This window comes from Morchella importuna, assembly GCF_003444635.1.
Source record: "Morchella importuna strain M04M26 chromosome Unknown Morimp01GS037, whole genome shotgun sequence".
Lineage (NCBI taxonomy): Eukaryota > Fungi > Ascomycota > Pezizomycetes > Pezizales > Morchellaceae > Morchella > Morchella importuna.
The window spans coordinates 209743-233205 of NW_025763434.1; the positions used below are offsets into that span (position 1 = coordinate 209743).

Below are 23463 nucleotides of genomic sequence, written 5' to 3' on the forward strand. Positions count from 1 at the left end.
AGTCAGGAGCGTTTGGTGGGGTCCAAAGCGGGCTAGCTAGTTCATATGAGTGTGTGATCAAGCCTTCGTTCGTGTCTGTCTTGATCTTTTAGCTTCTCGTGTAATTTGACAGAAAATGTCGTCTTAACGAGCTAAGTACTATCATCGTTTATAAAGATGCGGGCAAAATGTAGGCCTATATACTATTACAGATCTTTATCCAACGTGAGTTACGGGAGAAATGCTCAAATTCAGTTCGTGAAAGCAAAACCAGCTCGAATGATCTTACGATGATGATCAGAATAGAGGAAGAAAAGAAAGAAAGACACAAAAGAAATAGTCGAAGACACAGACTAGCTGATGAGAACACACTAGTGTTTTTTTCTCAACCTCTGTTCTGAGGCCCCCCCCCCCCCAAAAAAAAAAAAAAAAAAAAAAAAAAAAAAAAAAAAAATTGATGATGTCGTCAGTTGGGATTCGAACCCAAGATCTCCTCACAGCACTGACACCTACGGGCTGAGTTTCGGTGTGTTGACCACTACACTACCAGACGATTGGTGTAGAGGTGTGATATATCAGAATTAAACTCGCCATGACGCTATAGCGCTTGTTGCCCGTAGACGGGAGCGGGCCGCGTCAGTCAGCCCTGAGGTACTAGTATGAATGTCAACTTATGTGCCGCTACCGTAGTACGTACATGCAGCTAGGTTCGTAGCCAGCCGACATACGGTGAGAATCCACACGGCCAATGATAGAATTTACATGATGCTTTTTCATGCGCAACCTGTGATGACCATCTCTTGCTCTTCGAGTATTTCCCCATATTCCGCTATCAGCCTACACCTGGGTATTGGCATGTGGCAGGCATTGAAGTTGATTGATTGATTGATGATTGCTTGCTTGGTTTCATTCTGATAAGAAGTAGGCATTTGAGCAAGTGTGAGAGAAGAGAGCGAAGTGATGCCGGAATATATAAGATATATAAGAGTGAGTGATCGAATGGGTGAGCGAGTGGGTGTGTTGCGTGGGCGAGTACATGCGTGAGTAATATACAAAAGTTTCCCTACCGCGTAAAGGGTTTTGACTACATGTACCTGATCTACGTGGCTATATTTATGTTTGCACATGGAGGGCCTGGTGTGCTTATCCGGCACTCCTTTTTTCCTTTCCCCCCCCTTTCCTTTTTTCTCGCTTGGTTGCTACGCCAGGAACCTCCGTTGCCATGCAAAAACCCTGACTGCTATGTCAAAAACACTGGTTGCCATGAAAGGGTCTGTATCCCTCCCTTTGACTATAATATACCTAGCCGTCAAAGCATAACCTCGATCACTCCTATCAATGTTAAGTATGGCTCCGTAGACGAGCTAAGGGTGTAGACACAGAGGCCTCGGTCCGTGGCATAGCTGATCTAGCTGATCTGGTAGCATCTAGTACCAGGGCAACCATGACAGTACTACAGCTCTGGCTGGCTGTTGTTGTGTGTGGTAGCTGCACTCGGCACTTTGTAATTGCGAGTGGCCAATGGCAGGTAGAGCGGGCACTACATCGCAGTTTGAATCAACCGATTAGTTTGATATACACGAGATGGGGCCTTTCCGATAAGGCTTGCTTGGGCCACGTTGGGCCATGTGCCTATACATAGTTACAGAGCGAGAACTTCATGGCAGAGCTTTTGAAACCACCAAGAATAGACACCGCAGAGGTCTTCAGCTTCTATCCCACATGCATTTCCCGTTAGCTGGGCCCCCTCACCCCCAAGAACACCCCAAATCACAGCCTCTCACTCACCCTTCCCCCGCCCACTCACACATCATCACTCGCACCCTTCCCATGTTTGCAAACCCTGGCCCCTAGCCGGTCTTGGCAGCACCCATCCCTCGTCAACAAGCTTCCCTTCCGGCTTTCTCTCCAATCCAACCATCTCCGTCCACACAATTCACAATCCTCACAACCTTTCCTCACAATCTTCCCTCTTTCCCTTTCTCTCCCCCTCTCTCTCCCTCTCCCCCTCCCTCCCTCCCTCTCCCTCTCCCGCTCTCCCCCTTCCCTTCACCAAAAAAAAAAAAGAAAAAAGGAAGGAACCAATGTCACGGCCCACGCCACGCGGTTACCCACAGGACTACATCGTCCGCATCCGCTACCAGAACACGCTTCCGCCGCCGCAATGTCCGCCCAAGCTTCTCGACATCCCAAACAGCGCGGCCGCGCAGTTCACCGACACGTCGTTTGCGAGCAAGCTGGCGCGCACCGAGTCGCTGTGCGTGGACGTGGACTCGGAGCTGGGCATGCCGCTGGACATGGTGCATGTGCCGAGGGTGTTTGATGGCGATGACGCCGGTATTGCTCTCTCTCACTTGCTCAGCTAGTGTTCTCTCCCTCCATCCCTACTCCCGACTGACCCCCGTGGCAGCAATTAGACCGCTCGACCCCACCCCGCCCGTCGACCCCCGCGACCGCCTGCTCCTCCGCTCCGCATCCTCGCTCGGCCAGACAGCACTCACAAAGACCGGCTCCGCATCCGCAATCTCCTTCCTGCGCCGCACCGAGTACATCTCCGCCGAGCAGTCGCGGTCGACCTTCAAGGGCAGCGGCTCCACCACCTCAGACCGCATGCTGCAGGCCTCGCGCGCAAAACGCACAGCCACAAAAGACCAAGACAACGATCCGCTGCGCATCCTTCAGGCCATCCTGAAGGGCTTCGACGTCGCAAACCCGGAGACGGCCGGCCAGGGCACAATCGGCCTCAAGAACCTCGCGGCCGGCGATAAGGCCGCGGCCAACGCGGAGAGGAACTGGAAGGAGCTAAGACACCCGAATAAGCCGCAGCTGCGCGCGGTGGAGACGTTTCCGCTGCTGCCGGACTTCAATGCCACCAGCGACAGCGGCGGGTACATGCTGTTCAAGTTCTCAGCGAACCCTGTTGTTGCGGGCGCGCGGCGCGATGCGCGGCTGGACGTGGGGCTGCTGAAGCCGCATGAGAAGCCCGTTGACGAGGAGGGCAACGTGGATGCCGTGGGCCAGGACGTGTTCGACTACTACCTCCCCGCCAGCAGCAGCGTGGCCAGCGGGATAAAGCGCAAGTTTGCCGCGTACAAGGATGATCCGACGAGCGGCGACGAGGCCGTGGAGGAGGAGGACGAGTTTCGGTACGAGTATGTGCGCTCGTATGAGACAAAGTCGCATAAGCAGCACTCGGACGAGCTGGAGGAGGCGGCGCTGATCTTTCATGCGGGCGATGAGGAGAAGGCGAGGGGCGCGTACTTTTATCCCGTGTTGACGAGGTATGTGTTGAGGCCGAAGAGGAAGAGTCGGTTTCCGCCGGGGATGCCGATGAGGCATGAGGATGTGGAGGAGGAGGAGGAGGTGGAGAAGCCGCCGGAGGTGATGAATGTGAAGGTGAGGAGCTTGAATGGCGAGGAGAGGAGGAGGAGGGATGAGCAGAAGGCGAGGATGGATAATCCGAAGGCGGCGGTGGAGGAGTGAGTGGTGGACCTTGGGGGGGGGGGGGGTGATTGAGGGATTGGGGGGGAGGGACCTTTTTTTACTTTGCTTTTTTGTTTTATTGTGGCCTTTATGTGGGGTCTGGAAACCGCTTTTTTTATATTTTATTATTATTGAAGAAAAAAACACTTGGGCTTAACCTTTTTATTTAAGCTTATAAAGTTGTTATTTAGAAACACTGGTTATGAGCACTGGATCGACTGAATTAAAAGAAGAAGAAGAAAAATTGGATAAATTAATTATTATGAAAGGCAGATTCAGCACCAGAGGCACTAGATGGGCGCTGTGTTTCTGGCTTTTTCTTTCTGTTTATGCTCTCTATTTATAGCTATGCTTCCCTTTGTGTAGCTCAAAGGGAGTAGAAATTTGGGGGTGGGGGTGTGTGATACAAGTGAATCGAATCAAGCAATTCGATTATCACGAGTCGGCTCTAGCTAGCTCTTTGGTGATGCAGAGTGGTGGAAGCTAACTAAGGCTGTGTTCGGCTGCCACGGATTACAATAAACTAGCGATTTGATTTTTCGGTGGTTATAGCACGAGGTGTGGTTTTCTGAAGTGTATGGGGTGGGGCGTTCGGCCGCCAAAATTAAAACTACAGCAACTCTCTCTGGACTGTTGAATAATTAAACGCAAATTTGGGGAATCGCCTTGAGAGGTATGTGTTTTCCATAGTCTCCAACGTCAACCAGCAAGCGCTGAAAGGCAAATAATCCTCTAGAAAACCAGAACCGAAATAATCTGAAAACCTCGAGGGTAGTGGAAAAACCACAACTCGAAAACTACCTGTGTTGCAGCCGAATTATGGGCCTAACTAAAATACCTACCCCAAACCCTTATTGCCAAGAGACGACCGAGTCGAGTCGAGGGTCTAAGCTAATATAGGCTCCGGAGGTTCTGGCAGCTATAATGATGTCACGGTGATCATGAGCTCGAGAGCAACGTGTGGGAAATCTAGCACCTCTTCAATTCACGACAGAGCTAGCTCCCCCTCAATTGGGGAGAACAGACTTCTGGGCGTGGCCGGCTTTAAACATGGTAGATGGAATAAAAACAGCTGACTTGGTTTTGCATCCAATTGAAGCTATATAAAACGGGCAAAAGTTGGTGAATTTGGGAGGAGAGAGCTAGAGGCCAAACAGTACCTCCGCTGAATTAATTGGCCGGGTTTGGGTTTGGAGCCGCCGGAGGGTTAATTCCTCTGCGTGGGGGATCCCTTGAGTCCGGGGGATGATATAATTATAGCTACATATCGATATCCTTTCCTCTGCTTTGCTTCTAGGGACCGTGGGGTAGAGTGGATTACGTAGCTGCTCTATCTGTTGAAGTCTATCCGATGTGGGGCCGGACAGACGAAGGTTTAGGGGATTCTTTGGTTAGAGTTAGACTAGTGTTTGATTAATTCGACCGAGCTTCATAAAACGTCAAGATATTTTGTCAAGTACAATACTGCCTGCCTACGACACGGACAGTATCTGCGAATACCAAACGAGGGTGGAATTGCTACTCGGAAATACCGTATTCTAATTACTGCATTGGCCTGCTAGCGCATATATCAAGAATCGAAGATAGGTCTATTATTAGGTACACATGACATGGAAGCTCGAACCCACTGCAGGGTCGATGGCTGGAACTCCTCTCTATGGCCTCAGCTGTGGTCAGGCTCGGATCAAACTGGGTAGTGTCCGTCACTGTTCCGGTTCCTGATAACTCGAGGCTACGGGTGATCTTTGAATATGTGCTGTGCATATGGCGGGACAGTCGGGGGAGGGGGGTAGGCGGGTATAGGTATAGCAGGGTGGAATAACGACTGTAGGCTTGATGAAGCCATGCCAAAGGATACCCTTCAAAGAAACAAAATAGCCTCTGGCTCGAAGAGTTCAGTCTACCAAGCTCTCACAAAGAGCCAAAGGTGGGCGCCCTACAACCGGTTGTCAGAATCATGACTTGTCACTCGATATCGTGGGCACAGAAAACGTCAGACCTCGGAGCCTAGGAGCAGAGGAACATATATGGTTGTCACTATGTGGTCATCTAGAATTCGGATGCTTCTATTAATGTCTAACGCGCCAAGGCTATATTTATGGCTATATATAAGACCTCATTAGTTATATACAATATTTGAAAGCAACCGAGTTTCGTACACCTTTCGTGATATACAGTAAATTCCGCTGTATATTGCCCCCCCTAAGAACCAAGAGACCATCTTTAATCTTGCCTCATACGTGTCATTTCGACCATTCCTCGACCTCTTACGACCCCTCCTCCCATACCCGATACAACCCACCGACACCGAGTTGAACTCAGACATCCACTGAATCCTCGAGATGAAGCACCCAGGACATGACGTCTCTGTATCAATATCAACCAAAGACTTCACCTGCCCCGAGTTCAATGTCAGGATCAGAAACAGTGCAGCACATTGCATAATCCCCGGCTACCCAACCAAACGCTGGTTCATCACCCTCAAGCTCGCCCCCATCTGCGAATCCGAGGAAAAATGCACGCATTACCTCGTGATCCTGCCAAACAATGAGTCGCAAGTAGTTACCAGGCCCAAATATTGGCCTTCCTTTGAGACGTTCTTTGACCACGGCCCACTTGTGGGCGAGGGCAGCTGGGTCAACTTGGATAGCACCCCGAGATTCTTTTGTCCGCCTCCGGGCGCTGACACGGTTCTACCCATACATTGGATGATACAGCTGAGGGTCTACAAGGCGACGTTTGTGTACAATCCGCGTCCAGCAGCAGAAAGGCCGCTGGTTGGAGCAAGAACAATCATGGCCTGGAGGTACGGGAAGACTGCAAAGCGCACGTATAGCATCGATTATACCAATGAGATTCTGTATAGGTTTGAGTACCGTTGTCCTATTTCGATACAGGACTGCCCGGCCTGGCACGATATACCCAGGTGGTTTGAGGAGGAGATCAGAGATGAGCTTGAGTGGGGAAGAAGGGGCAGCTCAGCTCATCAGGTCCCTCACCACGAGTCTGAAAAGCAACAGGTTGTGGATGTATTATACCAAATGGACGAAGAAATCGACCCTCCACCTGCATACTATCGAGGGCCCAGACCAAAGAACCCTCCACTGGGTGATCTTCGGATCAGAGATCTATACCATAATTTTGAAAGAAACCATACTACGTGGAGGAAGGTGAGAAGCCCTTTGGCTGGCCCCTCTGGTAAGAGGTGCTCCACGGATCTGGCAGATCTGAGAGGGCGGGAGACGCGGCCCATGCTGAGTCCAAGGGTGCGCGCGCGCGGGCCGCGCATTTTACCTCCAGGGTGGGAAGTACGATATACCGATACTTATAGGGTATATTTTGTGAATCATAACAGTAGGTATACTACATGGAAGGATCCCCGGATACCAGTCCCAACGGTACTCGAACCAATCTTCGATGAGGATACCTTTACGGCGGGATTTCGTGCTTTCAGAAACGGTGGTGTGACTCCTCAACGGAGGCTTAAGTCATTAGAGAGCAGCAGCCTGGCGAGGGTACAACGCAGACTTCGGACAGCGCTGGCATATCTGGAAGCCGATATCCAAACCTGTTGGATGGAGGACCGGGGAGTCATGATCGGTGGCCGCCTGGATGCCTATTTCGACCACTGGTTTCCGGATCCTCACGTTGAGTTCGTAGAACGCGTCGCCCCCAGTCCCCACGAAGAGGCCTCGACCCCCCTCTATCGTCTTATAAGAAGACATAACGTAACCGTGGAAACACTGAACTTCTTCCTGAGAGGAGCTGGAGAGAAGGATATGAGCCGGGTACGCCCCCACAAACGCCCCCGGTTTGGATGTATCCCCAAATTCTTCCTCCGTGCATTGCCTGACATCTTGTCGCTAGGCGGACACGTTTGGCAGAGAACCTTGGCTCGATATCCCTGGACTACCTCCTTTGCCCGTGTGTGAGTACCTGACAGACCCGGAGCTGTTTTATAAATATAGCATACAAGAATTTCACGAGATGAATGAGAGGGATAGAGCTAGAACCCTCGCTACTCACATTTTTGTGCACGAAGGGCTAGAGGAGGAAGAGCCCGGAAAAGACAGGTACCGTGTCCTGAATTGCTTTTGTTGTCGTTGCGTTGTGCGATACTGGGATATAAGTGGGTTTTAATATAAGAGTCTGAGATCCAAAAGGATGTGGCAGTTTTATATGAGAAGGGGAGTAGCTGTCTGCTAGACTAATCCCCGCCCCGCTCTCTTGGAAAGGCGTGGTGCGAAGAGCAAGGGACAGAGGCGCGGTTTGTAAGGTTATGAGCATATGTTTTGTTGTGCTGTCTGGGTTGCAATTGGGAGGGCGAGGAGTTGCTCTTTTTGTATGGTAACTGGCGCTTGATATTTTAGGAGTATGAGAAAATCATAGCGTTCATCAGTCAGTCTATTAGCGCATGAACACCTTTCGCAATACATATCCAGGCCAATGCCGTTATTGATCGTTCAGCAATGATTTTTGCATCACGGATTATCAATCAATTAATCAATCAGCCAGGGTTGTTATTGCCATAACTGTAAGGTTGCATACAATTAATGAATTAAACAAAAAACAAAAAAAAGCCAGGGTTGTTGTAGCGAATAAGCCGAGTGATATTTGGTGTTTGAACACCACTGGCCGGGCTCGCAGGGATACTTGACTGATTGATAATTCATTAATTGTATGCAGCCCGAAAGCTATGACAATTCGCAGGGATATTTGAGAACTAAGCAAGTCGTACAAAATTGAGCAGACAACCCATGAGCGCCAAAGAACAAAAGTATAATTGAGTGGTGTCTGTGTTTAATCCGCCTCTAAAAAAAAGAAAAAAGTACTAAATAATATACAAGAAACGAAGATATGTACTGTAAAACCATTCACAATCGGGAGCGCCAGCTCCTTCCTTTCTAACCCTTTTATACAAACATCTACCGTGTAGTATGTACGTTTACTCCCCTCCCAACTCCTCGGCCTAACTCTACCTAATCTACAACCCCTCCGCCTTAACAACATTCGGCTTAACCGGGAGCTTCAACCCCTTCGCACCAGCACTCAACATCTCAAGCCTCTTACTCGCCACCCTCGCCGCATATCTCGGCAGCCACACCCGACTCCCAAGCACAATCGTCCCCGTCAGCAGCGCCAAGCTACCCGCCTGATGCGTGGCCGCCAAGTGCGTCGGCACCACATATATAAGCGTCGTGATGCCCAGCAGCACCTGCAGGATCGCCAGATGGAGCACTCCCATAGTGCCGACCTTTGCGCGCTTTGTCAGCGCCGCCGCAACCTTGGGGTTGTAGCGGCTGTAGGCGAAGAGCGCAACGATCAGCGAGAAGGTGGTGGTGGCGAGAACACGGTGGTCAAACTGCACGGTGGTGGGGTTCTCAAGCATGTTGCGCCACCAGAGGTCGGACTTGTCCGAGGTGTGGGAGTAGAAGGGGTCGAACATCTCTTTGGTTGGCGGCATGAGGCCGGTTCCCATCCTAGGGAACTCGTTGTAGATGAGTCCTGCGTCGAGGCCGGCGACAAGACCGCCGGACATGGCGGTAAGGAAGACCATGGCCATGACGACGGCGACGCTGCCGCGGAATATGCGCAGGTTGGGGTTTGCGAGGGCTTTGTATTCGGCGAGTGCGGCCTTGGGGTCTGGGTTCAGGAGGCGGTTTTCACGGAGGACGGAGAGGCCGTTCCAGAGCATGGCAGCATATACAGCGAATGCGGCGCCCAAGTGTGCGGTGAGACGGTACTGACTGACGCGTGGGTGGGAGCCAGGTTTCTGGAAGAGGTCGTCTTGGATACCGCTCTTAACCATCCACCAGCCAATGAAACCTTGGAAGCCGATGAGAGCTGAGATTCCGGCGATGCGCGCTGCCATGCGTGCGGAGACGCGGCGGCGGGCAACGAAGTAGAGACCAGGGAGGACGAAGGAGAGGCCGATGAAACGGCCGAGGAGGCGGTGCGACCATTCCATATAATAGATGAACTTGTATTCATCAAGGGTCATGTTGGGATTTAAGATGCGGTACTCGGGCGAATTGCGGTATTTCGAGAAATTTTCTTCCCAGTCCGCCGCTGTCAGTGGGGGAAGAGTACCGGTGACCGGCTTCCATTCTGTAATTGAAAGACTATGCGCCGAATATTAGAGAGAGTTTCTTTGAAAGTGTATGGGCGATGTATGGCGGAGGTGACATACCCGGACTCAGTAAGACGAGTCAAACCGCCAAGAACCACAATACCAAAAACCAAACCCGCAGATCCAATGAGCCAGTAACCAACTGCCTTACTGCTCGTCTCCGGGAAGAAAGAGCGTCTTTTCACATGGGCGGCGTCCTTGAGCGCCTGCTTTCCCGCCGCAAATCCATCTGCAAGCCCACCCAATGGCGACTCAGCCACCTTCGTACCTGCGCCCGCCGTCTCAAGGATCGGATTCTTGGAAGTAAAGGTAAACTGCCTACGAGCAAGCAGAGTTGGGGATTTAGGAAATTTCCTAGTGAAAAACGCGCCGTTTGAGAAACATCTTTGTGAGAGGTGTTGCTTAGGAATGCATTGTCGACCAAAGGTTGAACCGGCTAGTCGCAGCCCTGCGAACGCAGCAGACATTGTTCAAAAATGATTTTGGAGACTAGATGACCACGTTTGTTGAGTAACAGGTGTGGGATTTTTTTCTGTTAGTCTCTTGCACCAGAGGTCGGAGAACTGACTGATGTTGTGTGAACGTGTTGGGAGGCACGCGGGGGAGTTTTGGGCGGCGAAGTGGGGTGAGGTTGAGACATGAAAAAAATCGCGTGATGAGCTGTGCATGGAGTGGTACGAGAATAACGGCTACCCGACACCATCTTCCGTCTAGAATTGTGGAGATTTGAAAGCACAAACGGCTATCGGTTTAACATCATTGGAGGATTTGAGGCTGCTGGAATCGCAACTGATCCGTCGATGGATGCCCTCTCCATTTAATTCTGCTGCAGAGTCGGTGGTGTTCCGGGTGGTGCCAAGAATACATACGTCCCAGACTTGTAAATTTTCAGAATGTATCTATGTATTGTAGGTATCTGGAGGGTTTGTAGAGCTACACTCTTTAAGAGTACTTCGTGCATCTTATCTGTAGAAGTTGAAGTTGAGCATCCTCAATCAACTAAGGCGGGTTCCGGTGCTGCTACGGGAGTGGCCGCCCGTTAATAAATTCCAGAGCCGAGGTTCGCTCGTCAGCGCACTGGGTCTATCCCCCATTGGGATATTACACAGAGGACCTTCTACTGCTTCATACAAGGGCTATTGTTTAGCCTCAATGGCCCCCAACGATGTCTCAAAGTCGAAGGTCATGAATAACCCCACAGTTTCGCCCTGTATTGCTTTGGGCAAAAGACAGTCATCGGCGTGTGGATGAGTGTCTCTACCTACATGCCCTCCTTGCCGATGAGATGATTAATTAGCAGAAGAGTCCTGCACCCAGGATTCCAAGATAAATGTTGCCTTGTCCCAAGATGCAAAGTTCCCGAATCAATTAGACACGACTACGGAATTATCCCCTGGGCCGGTGAGACACGCAGATTCCAGGACTTCCTATCTCAGTAGTGATTTCCAGTGGCAAAGTCACTGAGCCTGATGCTTAATCACTAAGCCACGCTCTATCATTCGAGGAAACGTGACTTAGCTTTGCTTTAAGAGGAAGTCCTGGAATTCGGCCCAGGGGATAGGGTCGATGGTGCAACGTTCAGTTCGAATTCCCCTACGCGGTGCCTAAATTATCATAGATCCAGACTTTCAAAAGCCTGGTTTGCAGTATGTACCCAACACCTTCCTGAGAGCAAGGTGTTGGAGAGATAGAGGCAAAATTGCACTTCCTGGGATGCTTGTGAAAATCTTAGGTGATGGAAATCATTAGCGATACAAGCCAAATATTAGTACCGGCTCGAAAAACATCAGTGACATGATATACACACCTTGAATCGTTGAATTGGATTTAGAGAAAAATACCAAGGTTCACTTGGTGATGCTAATATCTTGTCCTTGACTTGGCTTGACTCAAGCTTTCTCCAAGACGTGGCTTGATGTCGTCTAGGCGAGCTAAAGAAGCTTATTTCGAGGCCGTTGCTGCCCGACCGAATATTACTCGTATACCAGGGTAAGAACCAAAAAATGCAAGTGACGGAAACAGTAATGATTTGTATGAGAGATCACCGCCACCCCATACAAATAATCCTTGCCCTGAGCAACTGGTTCTTTTCGTGGTAAACGAGTACATGTAGTAAATTAACTACAAATGACATGTCTATGCTTCTCGTGACTCACTCGCTTCTTCTCCTCGCCGTAGATAAAGCCCCAGATGGAATGGTAGAAGCACCTTTCAGCTTACTCGAATACAACATTGTTTGACTTCAAACGACGTCGATACCAAGCTTCTTTAAGTCGCGGAAGAATGGCATAAGCTGTAAGCAACTGTCTATTTACTACTCCACCTCGATAAGTCCGGCTCTTTATCTTCTTGGCCTTGGAGTAGAAAGAAATCTGCCAATGTTGACGACTGACCCCTCACCTCGGATCAGGACGGTTTTCCGCGGGCGTTAACAATAGGGCTCCTTGTTAGTCCAAGTGTATGGATAACAGCACCAGAATCACGCAAAACAACATAGGAACGTGATACACACATGCACCCTGGTGCCAAAAAAGAATGCAAAGGGATTATCAAATTACAATCTCCTTTACTCTGGTTGGGCCACATTGCACGATTTCTCCCGGGAAGGCCTTGGAATCGTATCCCTTCGAAATAGCTTGATTTACGCCTCCCACAAGGATGCCTATCATCATGTGCTAGGCGGCTACACCACAGATATACGATTAAAACCCAAAATCCTAAAGGGAGGAGTAGAGCACTGTTTAGGCAGGTTGCTTATCTGCGGTCCGGCCAATTGCAGGTACTCACGAGGGGCCTGCCTCTTAAGGCATCTTTCGTTTTAATCGAAAGAAACCGCTGGGCAAATCACAGAGGATTGTTGATTTGTCTGAGCCGTTGTTGCTGCTGCTTTTGTGAGCTGCATTACTATTATTTTGTGATACTACCCTTAAAATCGATGGCAGGTCCTGATAGTTGTAGCGCCGTTATGGTCTTCGACAGAAACGGAATGTGCTATGCTATGTGGGTTCGGAGGAAATACCTACTATGACAGAATACTGGCCTATATCTGAGTATAAAGAGGCCGGCTAAGAATCCGTTTCGGTGGGCCATCTCTTGTATTGCAAGGTGAACTTCGAAAGCCAGCTTAATCCCACACCGTAAGTGACCAAGACGAGCAGCTTCAATTATGAGTGGTCTTGCCATTGACGATGCCGTTATTGGCGCGAAGCACAACCCAGCTTTGGCAGAGACGATTCCTGAGAAGCATGAGAGCGAAGTCCCAACTTATACCAAGGAAGCAAAGATAACGGCGGAGGAAGATGACGATTACCCAACTGCTGAGGAGCTGGATTCGTTACGGAGGATTCCTGACAAGGTCCCATGGAAGGCTTTCCCAATTGCATTTGTGGAGCTTTGCGAACGATTCTCCTACTACGGCACGACTGTTGTCTGTAAGTCTTGCTTGTAGCCCGACAGACTTTTAGCAGGATTTTTGTAAAACTAATGCAACAGTTGTAATGACTTATAGTCACGAATTTCATCCAGCAGCCGCTTCCACCTGGATCTCGAACCGGTGCTGGCCATGAGGGCCAGTCCGGAGCTCTTGATCTTGGACAAAGAGCCTCAACCGGTCTCGGTACTTGTAAGTGTTATTTGTTATGATCAATCACGAAATATATTCACGACAAAATTTACTGATTTTATTCAGTCAACCAGTTTTGGGTTTACTTGATGCCGCTTGTTGGCGCCTACGTAGCAGATACCTACTGGGGCCGCTACAAGACCATCTGTGTAGCCCTTGGAATCACACTTATCGGCCATATTCTTCTCATCGTTTCAGCACTTCCCGATGTTATCGAAAACCCCAACGGATCGGTTGGATGTTTTTCAATCGCAATCATCATTATGGGTCTCGGAACTGGTGCTTTCAAGGCTAATATCTCCCCACTTGTCGCTGAGCAATATACTCAAACCAGGATGAAAGTAACGACTCAACCGTCTGGAGAAAGAGTGATTCTAGACCCCGCACTCACCACTAACAAAATCTACAACTGGTTCTACCTCATGATCAACATTGGTGCGCTCGTTGGACAGATTTCCATGGTTTACGCTGAGAAATATGTTGGGTTCTGGCTTTCATTCACTCTCCCAACTGCCGTGCTCATGCTCTGCCCACTCGTCATGTTTTGGGGAAGAAATAAGTACATTACGCACCCACCGGCTGGAAGCGTTCTTTCTAAGGCAATGCGCATTTGGGTTCTCGGAATGAAGGGGAGATGGTCAATCAACCCCTTTATCACATACAAAAACATGAACGATGGAAGCTTCTGGGAGAGGGTTAAGCCAAGCAACTTTACTCCTGAGTCTAAGCCAAGCTGGATGACCTTTGATGACTTGTGGGTTGATGAGGTCAGGAGAGGGTTCAAGGCATGCACTGTATTTTTGTGGTTTCCACTTTACTGTGAGTTAAACTAGTTAATAGTCTAAAATTTTATCTCAATACTGACATTTCACCACCAATAAGGGCTCACATACAACCAGATTAACAACAACCTAACTTCTCAGGCCGCTGTTATGAACACTCATGGTCTGCCTAACGACATCATGTCCAACCTCGACCCCTTCGCGCTTATCATCCTTATTCCACTATGCGATCTCGTGATTTATCCGGCACTCCGAAAAGCTGGGATTAGGTTCACTCCTATTAAGAGGATTGCCGCTGGTTTCCTGACAGGTTCTATGGCGATGATCTGGGCTGCTGTTATTCAGGGTTACCTTTACAAGCATAGTGATTGTGGAAGCCATGCTGCAGAATGCGAAACTACGGTTAATATAAATGTGTGGGCGCAGACTGGATCATATGTTCTCATTGCGATTTCCGAAATCTTTGCCAGTGTTACTGGCTTGGAGTATGCGTTCACCAAAGCACCAAGGAACATGAGGAGTTTGGTTATGTCATGCTTTTTGGTTATGAATGCTATTGCTGCTGCTATTGGTGAAGCATTCATCACACTTTCAGAGGACCCATTACTTGTTTGGTAAGCTTTTTCTTTGTTACATGCTTCCCATTCTCAGAACACAACCTAATATCATATAGGAACTATGGCTCAATGGCTGTTATTGCTTTCATCTCTATGCTCGGATTCTGGATCCAGTTCAGGAATCTCGATAAACAGGAGGATGAGCTTAACACACTCCCGGAAGGTCATCACGTTGGTGGAGCAAGAGACGCTGAAGAACATGCGATACCCCAGGCGGCATCCCAGAACGCATCTTAGATGACGAATCCGTGTTTATCTTTATTCAATGTACTGCTTTTTTTGTAGCGGTTGATGGATTTATTCATTCATAACGATTGTAAATATTTAATGGCCTGAAGGCAGATAATTAAACTGGTATGATTTATTCTAAGTGCCCATATGAAGGTCAATAGCAGGTTCCAGCCGGTACTTTCATTCATCTATCCATATTATAGGATAGTCAGGCGCCGCGTGAGACATGGGGTGGCGCGGGATATAAGCCTTGAACAGGCAGTATCTGCGTTCCTGCAGTAGTTATCGCTCAGCTTGAGGATTTCAGTTTCAAGATGCCCGGCCGGTAGATCCGTACCTTGACCGGAGGTTGTTTACTAACCAATCAATGCCAGGATTGACATTGAAGGATGCTGTACCGGGCGTGCACGTTAAATACCGAGACGCCTTTGAATGGGAACCGCCCATGGCAACCAATGAATTTTGGTCTTGGCCCTGAAATTTGTATGGGGGAAAAAAGTACGAAGACACTTCAGATATCCTCACTCAAAAAATCTAAATATTTTGCTAATAATACAAAAAAATAACCAAATGATGGCCCTTGCTCTGGCCATCACCCTAATAGCAATCCTAAACCTTCAAACATGTTTTTCGCGGAGTTCGAAAAGAGCATCAGTGGAAAAGAGGGGATGGAGGTTGCGTTGCTGCAACACACACTCTTGGCCACCAAGTGTCATTTTTATTTGAATCGACCAATAGCAGACACCCGCTAGCCCTCACAGCCCAAAAGGGGTTCTCAGTACTTACCCTTAACCCCCGGTACTCTAATTAAGGATGCATGATGCAGATAACTACTCGATTAGATTAAGATAAGATCAATTAGTAGTCTTCACTATTGTATTACGTCACTGTCAATGATCAATTGTTAGCATCGAAAACTACTACCTTCAATATGTATTTCTCTTAAGATATCGACTTTATGAATTGACATCGCTTATACTTTATTGCATATTTTCCTCTATGTATCTACAACACCGCCGCCAAAGCCCACAGGCCTCCTTCCCCCACTCTCGGGAACGACAGCCATAGCCTTATAGATCCTACCCATTCCATTCACACCTCTATCTACCAATCTCTTGTACCCGCTTTCCAAAAGCCTCTTTGTCTCATCATCCTCCCTCATACCCCCGTAAGAGCTCCCATTCTTTCCTTCATACCCATCATACCCAAGAACGTACCTTGTTGCACAGGCCCATGCACCTCTACATCGGGGCTAGCATCCAATGCCCTCTCAGCCAATGCCATAAAGTCCACATCGGCGGACAGATCAACCTCTCCGGGGTTGATAAACGGAGACACAGTCCTGTGCGCTCTGATCCCCCTAAGTGAATGCACGGGGATGTGGGACTCCGTGCCATAGTCTATAATCAGTGCTGCCCCACTCTTTGAGTCTCCAATACGGGTAGAGATAGACTCCATTATTGTTAGTGATTCCGGTGAAATTTCTATCGTGGCGTCGACATGCTTCTTGAGGGCCTTGTAACGGGGGGAGAGCTCTGGGAGGATGGCCGAGTGTGGTGTCTGGGATTTGGCCGTTGTGAGAGCGAACTCGGGAACTGGTTCGAGGGATTGGGAACGCGGGGTGTGGAGCGTGGCATGGGTTGTACGTGGGGGGAGGTGGTGGACGAGGAGCTCGCGCCAGCCGTTGGTAGTCGAGGTGAAAGCATGGATGGGAAGGGCATCGAAGAATTCGTGGGCTAGTATGAAGGGAGTTGTTAAAGTAGGGGGAGTCGCAGTGGTTTTAGTTGGGACGAAGCTGAGGTCTTCGTACCAGACTATAGGGATGCCGTATTTGCTCATGCAGCGCTCGCCCTTTTTGATAGATTCGAAGGACGTGGCTTCGCCGCAGAGGAGCTTCCGCTGGGTCTCACGAAGAGACGCGGATGCCTCAATAAGGTATATCTCGCTGATTGCATCACGGAGGGATTTGAATGAGTTCAATGTCTACAGTCACTTATTCAGTCAACTCATCGTCCCCACCCTCGGGGGTGAGCGAAAGTAGGTAGGGCCACATACACGAAGAACATCATCCATCAACGTGCCCCTCCCTGGACCTAGTTCCACTATCTGCACACTATGTTTTTTCTTTCCCTGAGCCATCCACTCGGCGACAATCCAGATCCCAATCATTTCCCCAAACATCTGGGATATCTCCGGACTCGTGATGAAGTCCCCGCGTCGGCCAAACGGATCACGGCCTTCGGTACGGGTGGTTGTGTAGTAGCCACCTTCAGGGTTTGTGAGGCATTGTCGCATGTATACTGCGAGTGAGATTGGGCCATTGGCCTTGATGGCGTCAGCGAGATGCTTCGCAAGTGGGGTTGAATAGGTTGTTGATGTTGAAGAATGTCGAACACGAGAACAATGTCGCGATGGAGCTAGTGTTTGTCGCAAGATATTTTGGAGCACCCACAACTGTGGGCGAATGCTAGGTCTCATGGTGGTTGGGAGAAGTAGTTATCACTATGGGGGTAAAGATAATGGTGGAAGAAGTTGTGACGTATGATAGCACATGAAGCAGAGCCCCACTAAAAGAATCGCTTCCTAGGTATGCAGGCAGCCACAGATCACTCTAGGTATGTAGGTATAGTTCTCGTTCAAAAATCATGGGACAACGCAACCGCGAGTTGCTACGGGGGCTTGTCCCAGGATTTTTGACATACTAGATGCCACCATGAAGACAGTACATAACACTTTTTTTTTTCTTTTTTTCTTTTTCACTCACCAAGTAGGTGATTGCGGACAGGGCAAAAAAAGAGACCTTTTACCTGCAATTCGCCAATACCCAGTATCCACTAATACCCCGTGAACGACTGCAACCATCATTTAGAACCCACAACTATACCTACTCTCGAGCTGACAGTCGGCCTGCAGAGTATGAAGCTAAGACTTCAAGCTCTAGATCAATCCTCCACGATGCACGCATGACTGCCAACACTGCGTGGCCGCCGTGGAACGCATAAACGCACTTCGTATGGCTTCCTCGCGGACTGGACCCCTAAAAAACGTGTCTACTCCTCTTTATGCCTTTATGCCTAGGGTGCATGCAATCAATGCCTGTCCCCGGGCCCCCTCATGCGGATACGGAAAATAAAAGCAGAGATCGATTAGCTATGTTTTTTCTATGCATGAGAGGAAGGCGGCGTTTATTATTGGTACAGTCCCATTCAAGGTGTTTCTCGGCCTTCGGAACCTCCTCACATCCTCACACAGAGCCTGGTTGAAACGGCATCTACCCGGTTATCCAGTCCTCACAGCTTTTAATTTATGGGGCAGCGGTTTTTTCTTTCTTTTTTCTTTTTCAAATCAACTGGGAAAAGTTAATGTGCTCACAACGTGCATGAAACCACCCATCGGTCTATCTTATTGCTCATATTAAAATTATGCAACCTTCAACCAAACTGTGTGTTAACCCTAAATACATGTGGTCGGCCATTCGCAGTGTAAATGAGTTGCCTGTGGCTCAACCTGTATTGCTAGCAATACAAACGTCTCTATAAACGACTGGCAGAAAAGCTTTTGATGCACAGGGCCGGGTTCCTCTCATACCTCGTGATACATGTAGGTACTAGTGTTTACGCAGTTGCATATATTCATGAACTCATAAAATATCACTCGCCTAGGTTGCGAGAGCACGGCTCATAAGCAAATTTCATTGCCTCTCTTCTCAATCAATTGATCTCACCAAAATCCTAGCCCTCTATAGCTATATTATAAGGTGCCAGCAATACTAGGACGTTGAGAGATAGTAGAGTCGAGACTGCCGGCGTCATCTAGTAGTACTGACAAGCGAACGAGTATATCGCCATAACTCGAAAAATTGGCTAGCTTCCAGAGATCAAAATTACTTGTGTGGGAAACTTCTGATGCAGATCGGTGCCATTCAACCAATCACTCGAGCGATAATCCCTGGCCGGAGATAGCCAATTTTTCGAGTTTTGGCGGTATACCAGCGCAGCCTCAATACTGGATCCGGACCCAAACACTTATCTCCCCCTCCACCACACACATATGTTTATATACCTCATTCCAAGTGATAAAGAGGGTTTCAATGATATTCAAATGCGGGTGTAAGTGCGCTAGCAAAAAAGACTAATATATACATAGGCACACGTGACCGCTATTCCTATGGTCGAATTAAGTACCTAACCTACATGTAGTGATTGCGCTGCATACTTCACAATTATATATTTGGCTCATATGACCATCCATAGAATTGGTGAGTATAGTATACTAGTATATAATGGCAAGGATTTAGCCAATAAGAGGCGCAGGACTTTCTGTCCAAGTGCTCGACTTTCTATTGTCCTAGCTACATGTATGTAGTAGTGCCGAATTAACAATCGCAACAAAACAGAGAGCATGGCAATAATAGCGCATATAGAAACTTCCAGGGCAATTAACGTAAATTATGCATATCAGGTCAACATACTTACATACTGGTGCCCGTCTGCACAAGGAGGAGGGAAAGCACAACCGGCAATATGAGTAGAGGGGTTGATATGAACTGATGGTATCAAACTGAAATAGGATAAGTTAACCTACCTAGTTCACTCTATATATTGCTCGCTGTAATAAACGGTAAACATCTATGGTTACCCAATTAAATATTGCAGTAGTCGAGCGTAAATCCCCAAATCCAATGTACAAACCATGTAGTATACAACTGACCCCTAGGTATACATTTAGTAAATAGTACGTATATGTCAATACCAGGATGGATGAGATATATATGTGCCGTGGTGTACAATAATCATGATCGATGGGGACGTGTTTCTAGTCAACCGTTGTGAAAATCAACAAAGTCAACTTTATAACTACAGTCGTTTCCGGGTCAACGGTGAACCCGGTTCGATGGCCAATGGGCCGTGCAATCGAAGCCAACAAAAGCCAACAAAATCCAACAAAATCCAACAAAGGCCAACAAAAGCCGCTATTCGTCATCGAGCCGGGTTCGCAGTTGACCCAGAGACGACTGTACCCAAACAACCATTAAACCCACCCAACAAATAGTCTACTTTAATTCCATATACAGAGAAACCTATCATAATTCCACTCTCTCGAAATTTCATCCCTACCAAACTTCTAGCGTTCAGAGGGAACAAAACTTGTGGTTTGCTAACAAATACCTCTCTCTAAATTCCATCCCTCCGATAATTCCAGCAGAGTTCGGCCACCGCGGAGGTAGAATTATGACAGGTTTTGCTGTAATTCAGAAGAGTGTTTGTCTTTCTATACATTAATCTCATCTCTCGATTTCATTCTTTTTTGCATTTTTGCGTTTTCCTGCAGTTGCCTGAGCCCAGCTCGGCCACATCACAACTTAGAGACATGCTGAATTCTTTCTAAGATGAATTACTTGAATGCCTCGTTTAAGTAGTACTCACGTAATAACTTTTTCTGAACCAAACTAAAGAATATCTAGCTCTCTAAAGCCTTCCTAGAAAGCCTGGAACCGTGGAACTCTGGTTTTTTTTTTAATCCCTAGTACTATGTATATATATAAAGTCGCTGCTTATTAATTAATCAATCAGAATTTGTATGCGGATCATGGTCATTTAATTTTTCTCATGTGGGGGGAGCAACCAGATTATCACCTAGTTCCATAGTCGTCAAGACTATAGAGTGATGTTTTAGTACGAGAACTATTATGAAAACTATTAACTTCAGTTACTACTAGCGTGATACACTGGCGATGTAATAAGGTCTAGTCCTAAGATTTAGAATGCAATATCAATTTATATACCCTGGTGCTAAGACATGCAGGCCAAGATTACCATAGCTGGTGTTATATATGATAGGGCCCCGTGATAAACTCAGAGCTGGAGTTATAAACTGCGTCATAAACTCGGACTGTCATAAACTGCTGTTTTTAACTGAAAACTGTCATAAACTCAGACTCAATTTTCTAATTTTGACCACCCAAATTACCCTAACCCACCCTAAATACCAATTTTTGCCCTAAAATTACCCTAGCCCACTCCCAAAATGGCTGTTGAGTTTATGACCATGACACCCAGGTTTTCGACAGCCAGTTTTTAACCAGTTTAAAACTGTCTGTCATACATTCAGTTTAAAACTCCCGAGTTTCTCACGGGGCTCTAATATATGAGGGACGACGCGTCGATATTAAGACTTAAAAAATCGATTCATGTTGTACATTGCCTCCTCTGCCTGTACTATGCTACTGACCAACTTGATCTGTGTATATATATTAGAGTAGTATTTACCATAATCTAGTACAAGACCTAAGATCCTCAAGTAGTTCCGGTATATAATCTCTTAAAACAAATGAGAATATAGCTATATAGGAAACCAAAACCAAAGATGCGATATTGGGATAAACCTAGGGAAAATTACGCAAGCTCAAAGTTTCCAAATACTAAAAGTTTTGAAGATTGGCGGAATATGGAACAATGCTTCTTCTTACAGCTGATCTCGACTTGAAATCTCAAATAACACTACTACCCTAGATTCCGAGCTCGATCTAAAATAACCAAAATTTGAAATGAACAAGAGAGATCTCGAGAATCCATACCCGGACTTATAAACCACGCAGAGACACTTAATAAACTTCTTTATGCGACATCAAAGTGCTCGAGCTCAGGGCTTTCTTCCACATAAAATTCACGCCTACTTAAGATACGGCAAACTTGTGGGACTTGGGATTTAAAAATGTACACTCAACTATAAAAGTTAGCGTTGTATAATAAAATCGGGAGATAAAGAGACTGAAGGGAGCCAATGGGTTTAAGCTAACCTCTTGATCTTTCTACTCGTGATCCTCCTGTTATTAGCTGGGCAGCGAGGCCGCGTACCCACGATGATTGTTTGGATACATGGGAGGATGAGAAATGAATTGAATAGTGAGGTTCGTACGCGTGTTGGACGCTCTGCTTATTCTCACGCTATCGGGGGTCCCTGAGATTGTGAAGGTATCTTCGCGATCGGCATTGGATTCTATATCCGTATTATCTTTCTAGTAGTTAACACAGAATAATTAGTTTTAGCCCAATAATTTCGGGCGGAATTCATTGATAATTTACTCACGGTGGCTTTCCCTTTTTTCCAAAGCTTCCAGCCTTTAAATAAACCAAGAACGCTAGCAACAGCCGCAACCACTGCAGCTGCCAACCCGGCACTATTCATACCATTCGGGCTTCCACTTGAGAAATTCGAAGATTCGGAACTCATAGTGATGATGTTTCTGTAGTACAGTGGTAGCTGCTGAATTGTATTGTGAGATCTAAAGAATTGGTCTGAGGATTTTAATGTGCAAAGCTGACCGCTGGGTATCGGTATTTAAGATAAAAGCGTTACTAGAATTGACAAAGCTCTGATTAGCTTTCACGAGAAAAAATATGGCAGGTTTACAGCCACCACTACTGGTGATAGCTGTCGACAGGTGAACCAGTGCTCGGCCCTGATGCGGTGATGCTTTCATGCAGGAGAGTTGGAGGAATCTGTGGTAAGTTTCAGAAGATGAAGTTTTTTCTAGAACATCTCATCCATGGTTTTGACAGGAGCATCCACCCATAGCTGACCCATTCAGTACCACAGTAGTGCCGGGGACCCGGCCTCAGTGGTAGGAGCGGTGTCTGTAACTATATGAAGCATATCCGTGGTACTATCCGGTCATCAAAAATTGATACTTTCGGCTTCAGAGAGGAAAAGCTCATGCCAGACTCCAGTTTCGGATATGTGCTTGGACCCCGGAATTCTCCCCAACATGTGTCTGGTCATTGGGAACGTTTCTAAGAACTCATTATGATACGAGCCACCATCCAGACCCTGGCGTCTGTCCATAGATTCTCTCTCTCCGTTTCTTTTTTTTTTTTTTTTTTTGACGCATATACATGCGTTGTACTCTAGTGGTTGATTGTTTTAGGAACTCGAGTTAGCTTAGTCGTTATCTTGTTTAATCCAATGTAACTTCTGAGAATCTTATAACACTCAGGATTTTATTTATACCCACGCACATGTGAATGGCTACCATGGTAACACTATCTTTGAATGCAATTAGTTAACATGTATTAGGAGATACTCAGGGTAAATGTTCTTCCCCGGGTGAGGAGAGAGCTGTGGGGAGGCTATAGTTACTGATAGGTATATGTACATTTGAACCGACTAATTTCAAGTTACGGTAGATTTGAACCCAATGGGTCAATAGGAGTAGTATGCCTGTTGTGTTGTGTATAGCAATATGTGCTCTTGGTTAATGGTTCGTGCCGTTATCCTGAGTGTATATTTGATCCATGATATCATGATCGAATTTAAGTACGATGTAGATATCATAATCTTGGTTGTGTCCGATTAATCCATAGGATCATGGTCACCCAGATCCATGAGACTGGAGCATGGATTTATGGGACTCGAATCCATTTGTATAAGCCGTACGTTGTAGCTGTTAGATCATGTCTACCTATTGTTTGATTTTCTGCGTTAGCTAGCTAATTATGTCAGACTCGGGTGTAGATAGTGATCGATCTTCAGCACTCACGATCTAAATTGTTTTATGATTTATGCAGTCTGTTTCTCAAGATCGAAGGAGAGATAAAAATCCTTAAGTTCAGTTTTAGG

General features: G+C 47.3%; 6 protein-coding genes across 6 annotated transcripts; 3 read left to right on the forward strand and 3 right to left on the reverse strand.

Annotated features, from left to right (window-relative positions):
- Window positions 1–2063: 2063 nt before the first annotated feature.
- On the forward strand, window positions 2064–3462 carry LAJ45_09559 (uncharacterized protein; the record flags this gene model as incomplete). Its single annotated transcript, XM_046119100.1, has 2 exons — window positions 2064–2316; window positions 2390–3462. 2 exons carry the CDS (start codon window positions 2064–2066, stop codon window positions 3460–3462), a joined length of 1326 nt encoding a protein of 441 aa, XP_045967670.1.
- Window positions 3463–5804: 2342 nt separating this feature from the next.
- Window positions 5805–7394, forward strand: LAJ45_09560 (uncharacterized protein; the record flags this gene model as incomplete). Its single annotated transcript, XM_046119101.1, has 1 exon — window positions 5805–7394. The coding sequence occupies one exon, from the start codon at window positions 5805–5807 to the stop codon at window positions 7392–7394; it is 1590 nt and encodes a 529-aa protein (XP_045967671.1).
- Window positions 7395–8446: 1052 nt separating this feature from the next.
- Window positions 8447–10059, reverse strand: LAJ45_09561 (uncharacterized protein; the record flags this gene model as incomplete). The annotated part of the gene is made up of 2 exons (XM_046119102.1): window positions 8447–9584; window positions 9653–10059. The coding sequence occupies 2 exons, from the start codon at window positions 10057–10059 to the stop codon at window positions 8447–8449; spliced, it is 1545 nt and encodes a 514-aa protein (XP_045967672.1).
- A 2699-nt stretch (window positions 10060–12758) lies between these two features.
- LAJ45_09562 (uncharacterized protein) lies at window positions 12759–14850 on the forward strand (the record flags this gene model as incomplete). The annotated part of the gene is made up of 5 exons (XM_046119103.1): window positions 12759–13023; window positions 13101–13214; window positions 13281–14033; window positions 14097–14610; window positions 14670–14850. 5 exons carry the CDS (start codon window positions 12759–12761, stop codon window positions 14848–14850), a joined length of 1827 nt encoding a protein of 608 aa, XP_045967673.1.
- A 1152-nt stretch (window positions 14851–16002) lies between these two features.
- On the reverse strand, window positions 16003–17322 carry LAJ45_09563 (uncharacterized protein; the record flags this gene model as incomplete). The annotated part of the gene is made up of 2 exons (XM_046119104.1): window positions 16003–16827; window positions 16900–17322. The coding sequence occupies 2 exons, from the start codon at window positions 17320–17322 to the stop codon at window positions 16003–16005; spliced, it is 1248 nt and encodes a 415-aa protein (XP_045967674.1).
- Window positions 17323–21676: 4354 nt separating this feature from the next.
- On the reverse strand, window positions 21677–22077 carry LAJ45_09564 (uncharacterized protein; the record flags this gene model as incomplete). Its single annotated transcript, XM_046119105.1, has 2 exons — window positions 21677–21862; window positions 21934–22077. 2 exons carry the CDS (start codon window positions 22075–22077, stop codon window positions 21677–21679), a joined length of 330 nt encoding a protein of 109 aa, XP_045967675.1.
- Window positions 22078–23463: the final 1386 nt, after the last annotated feature.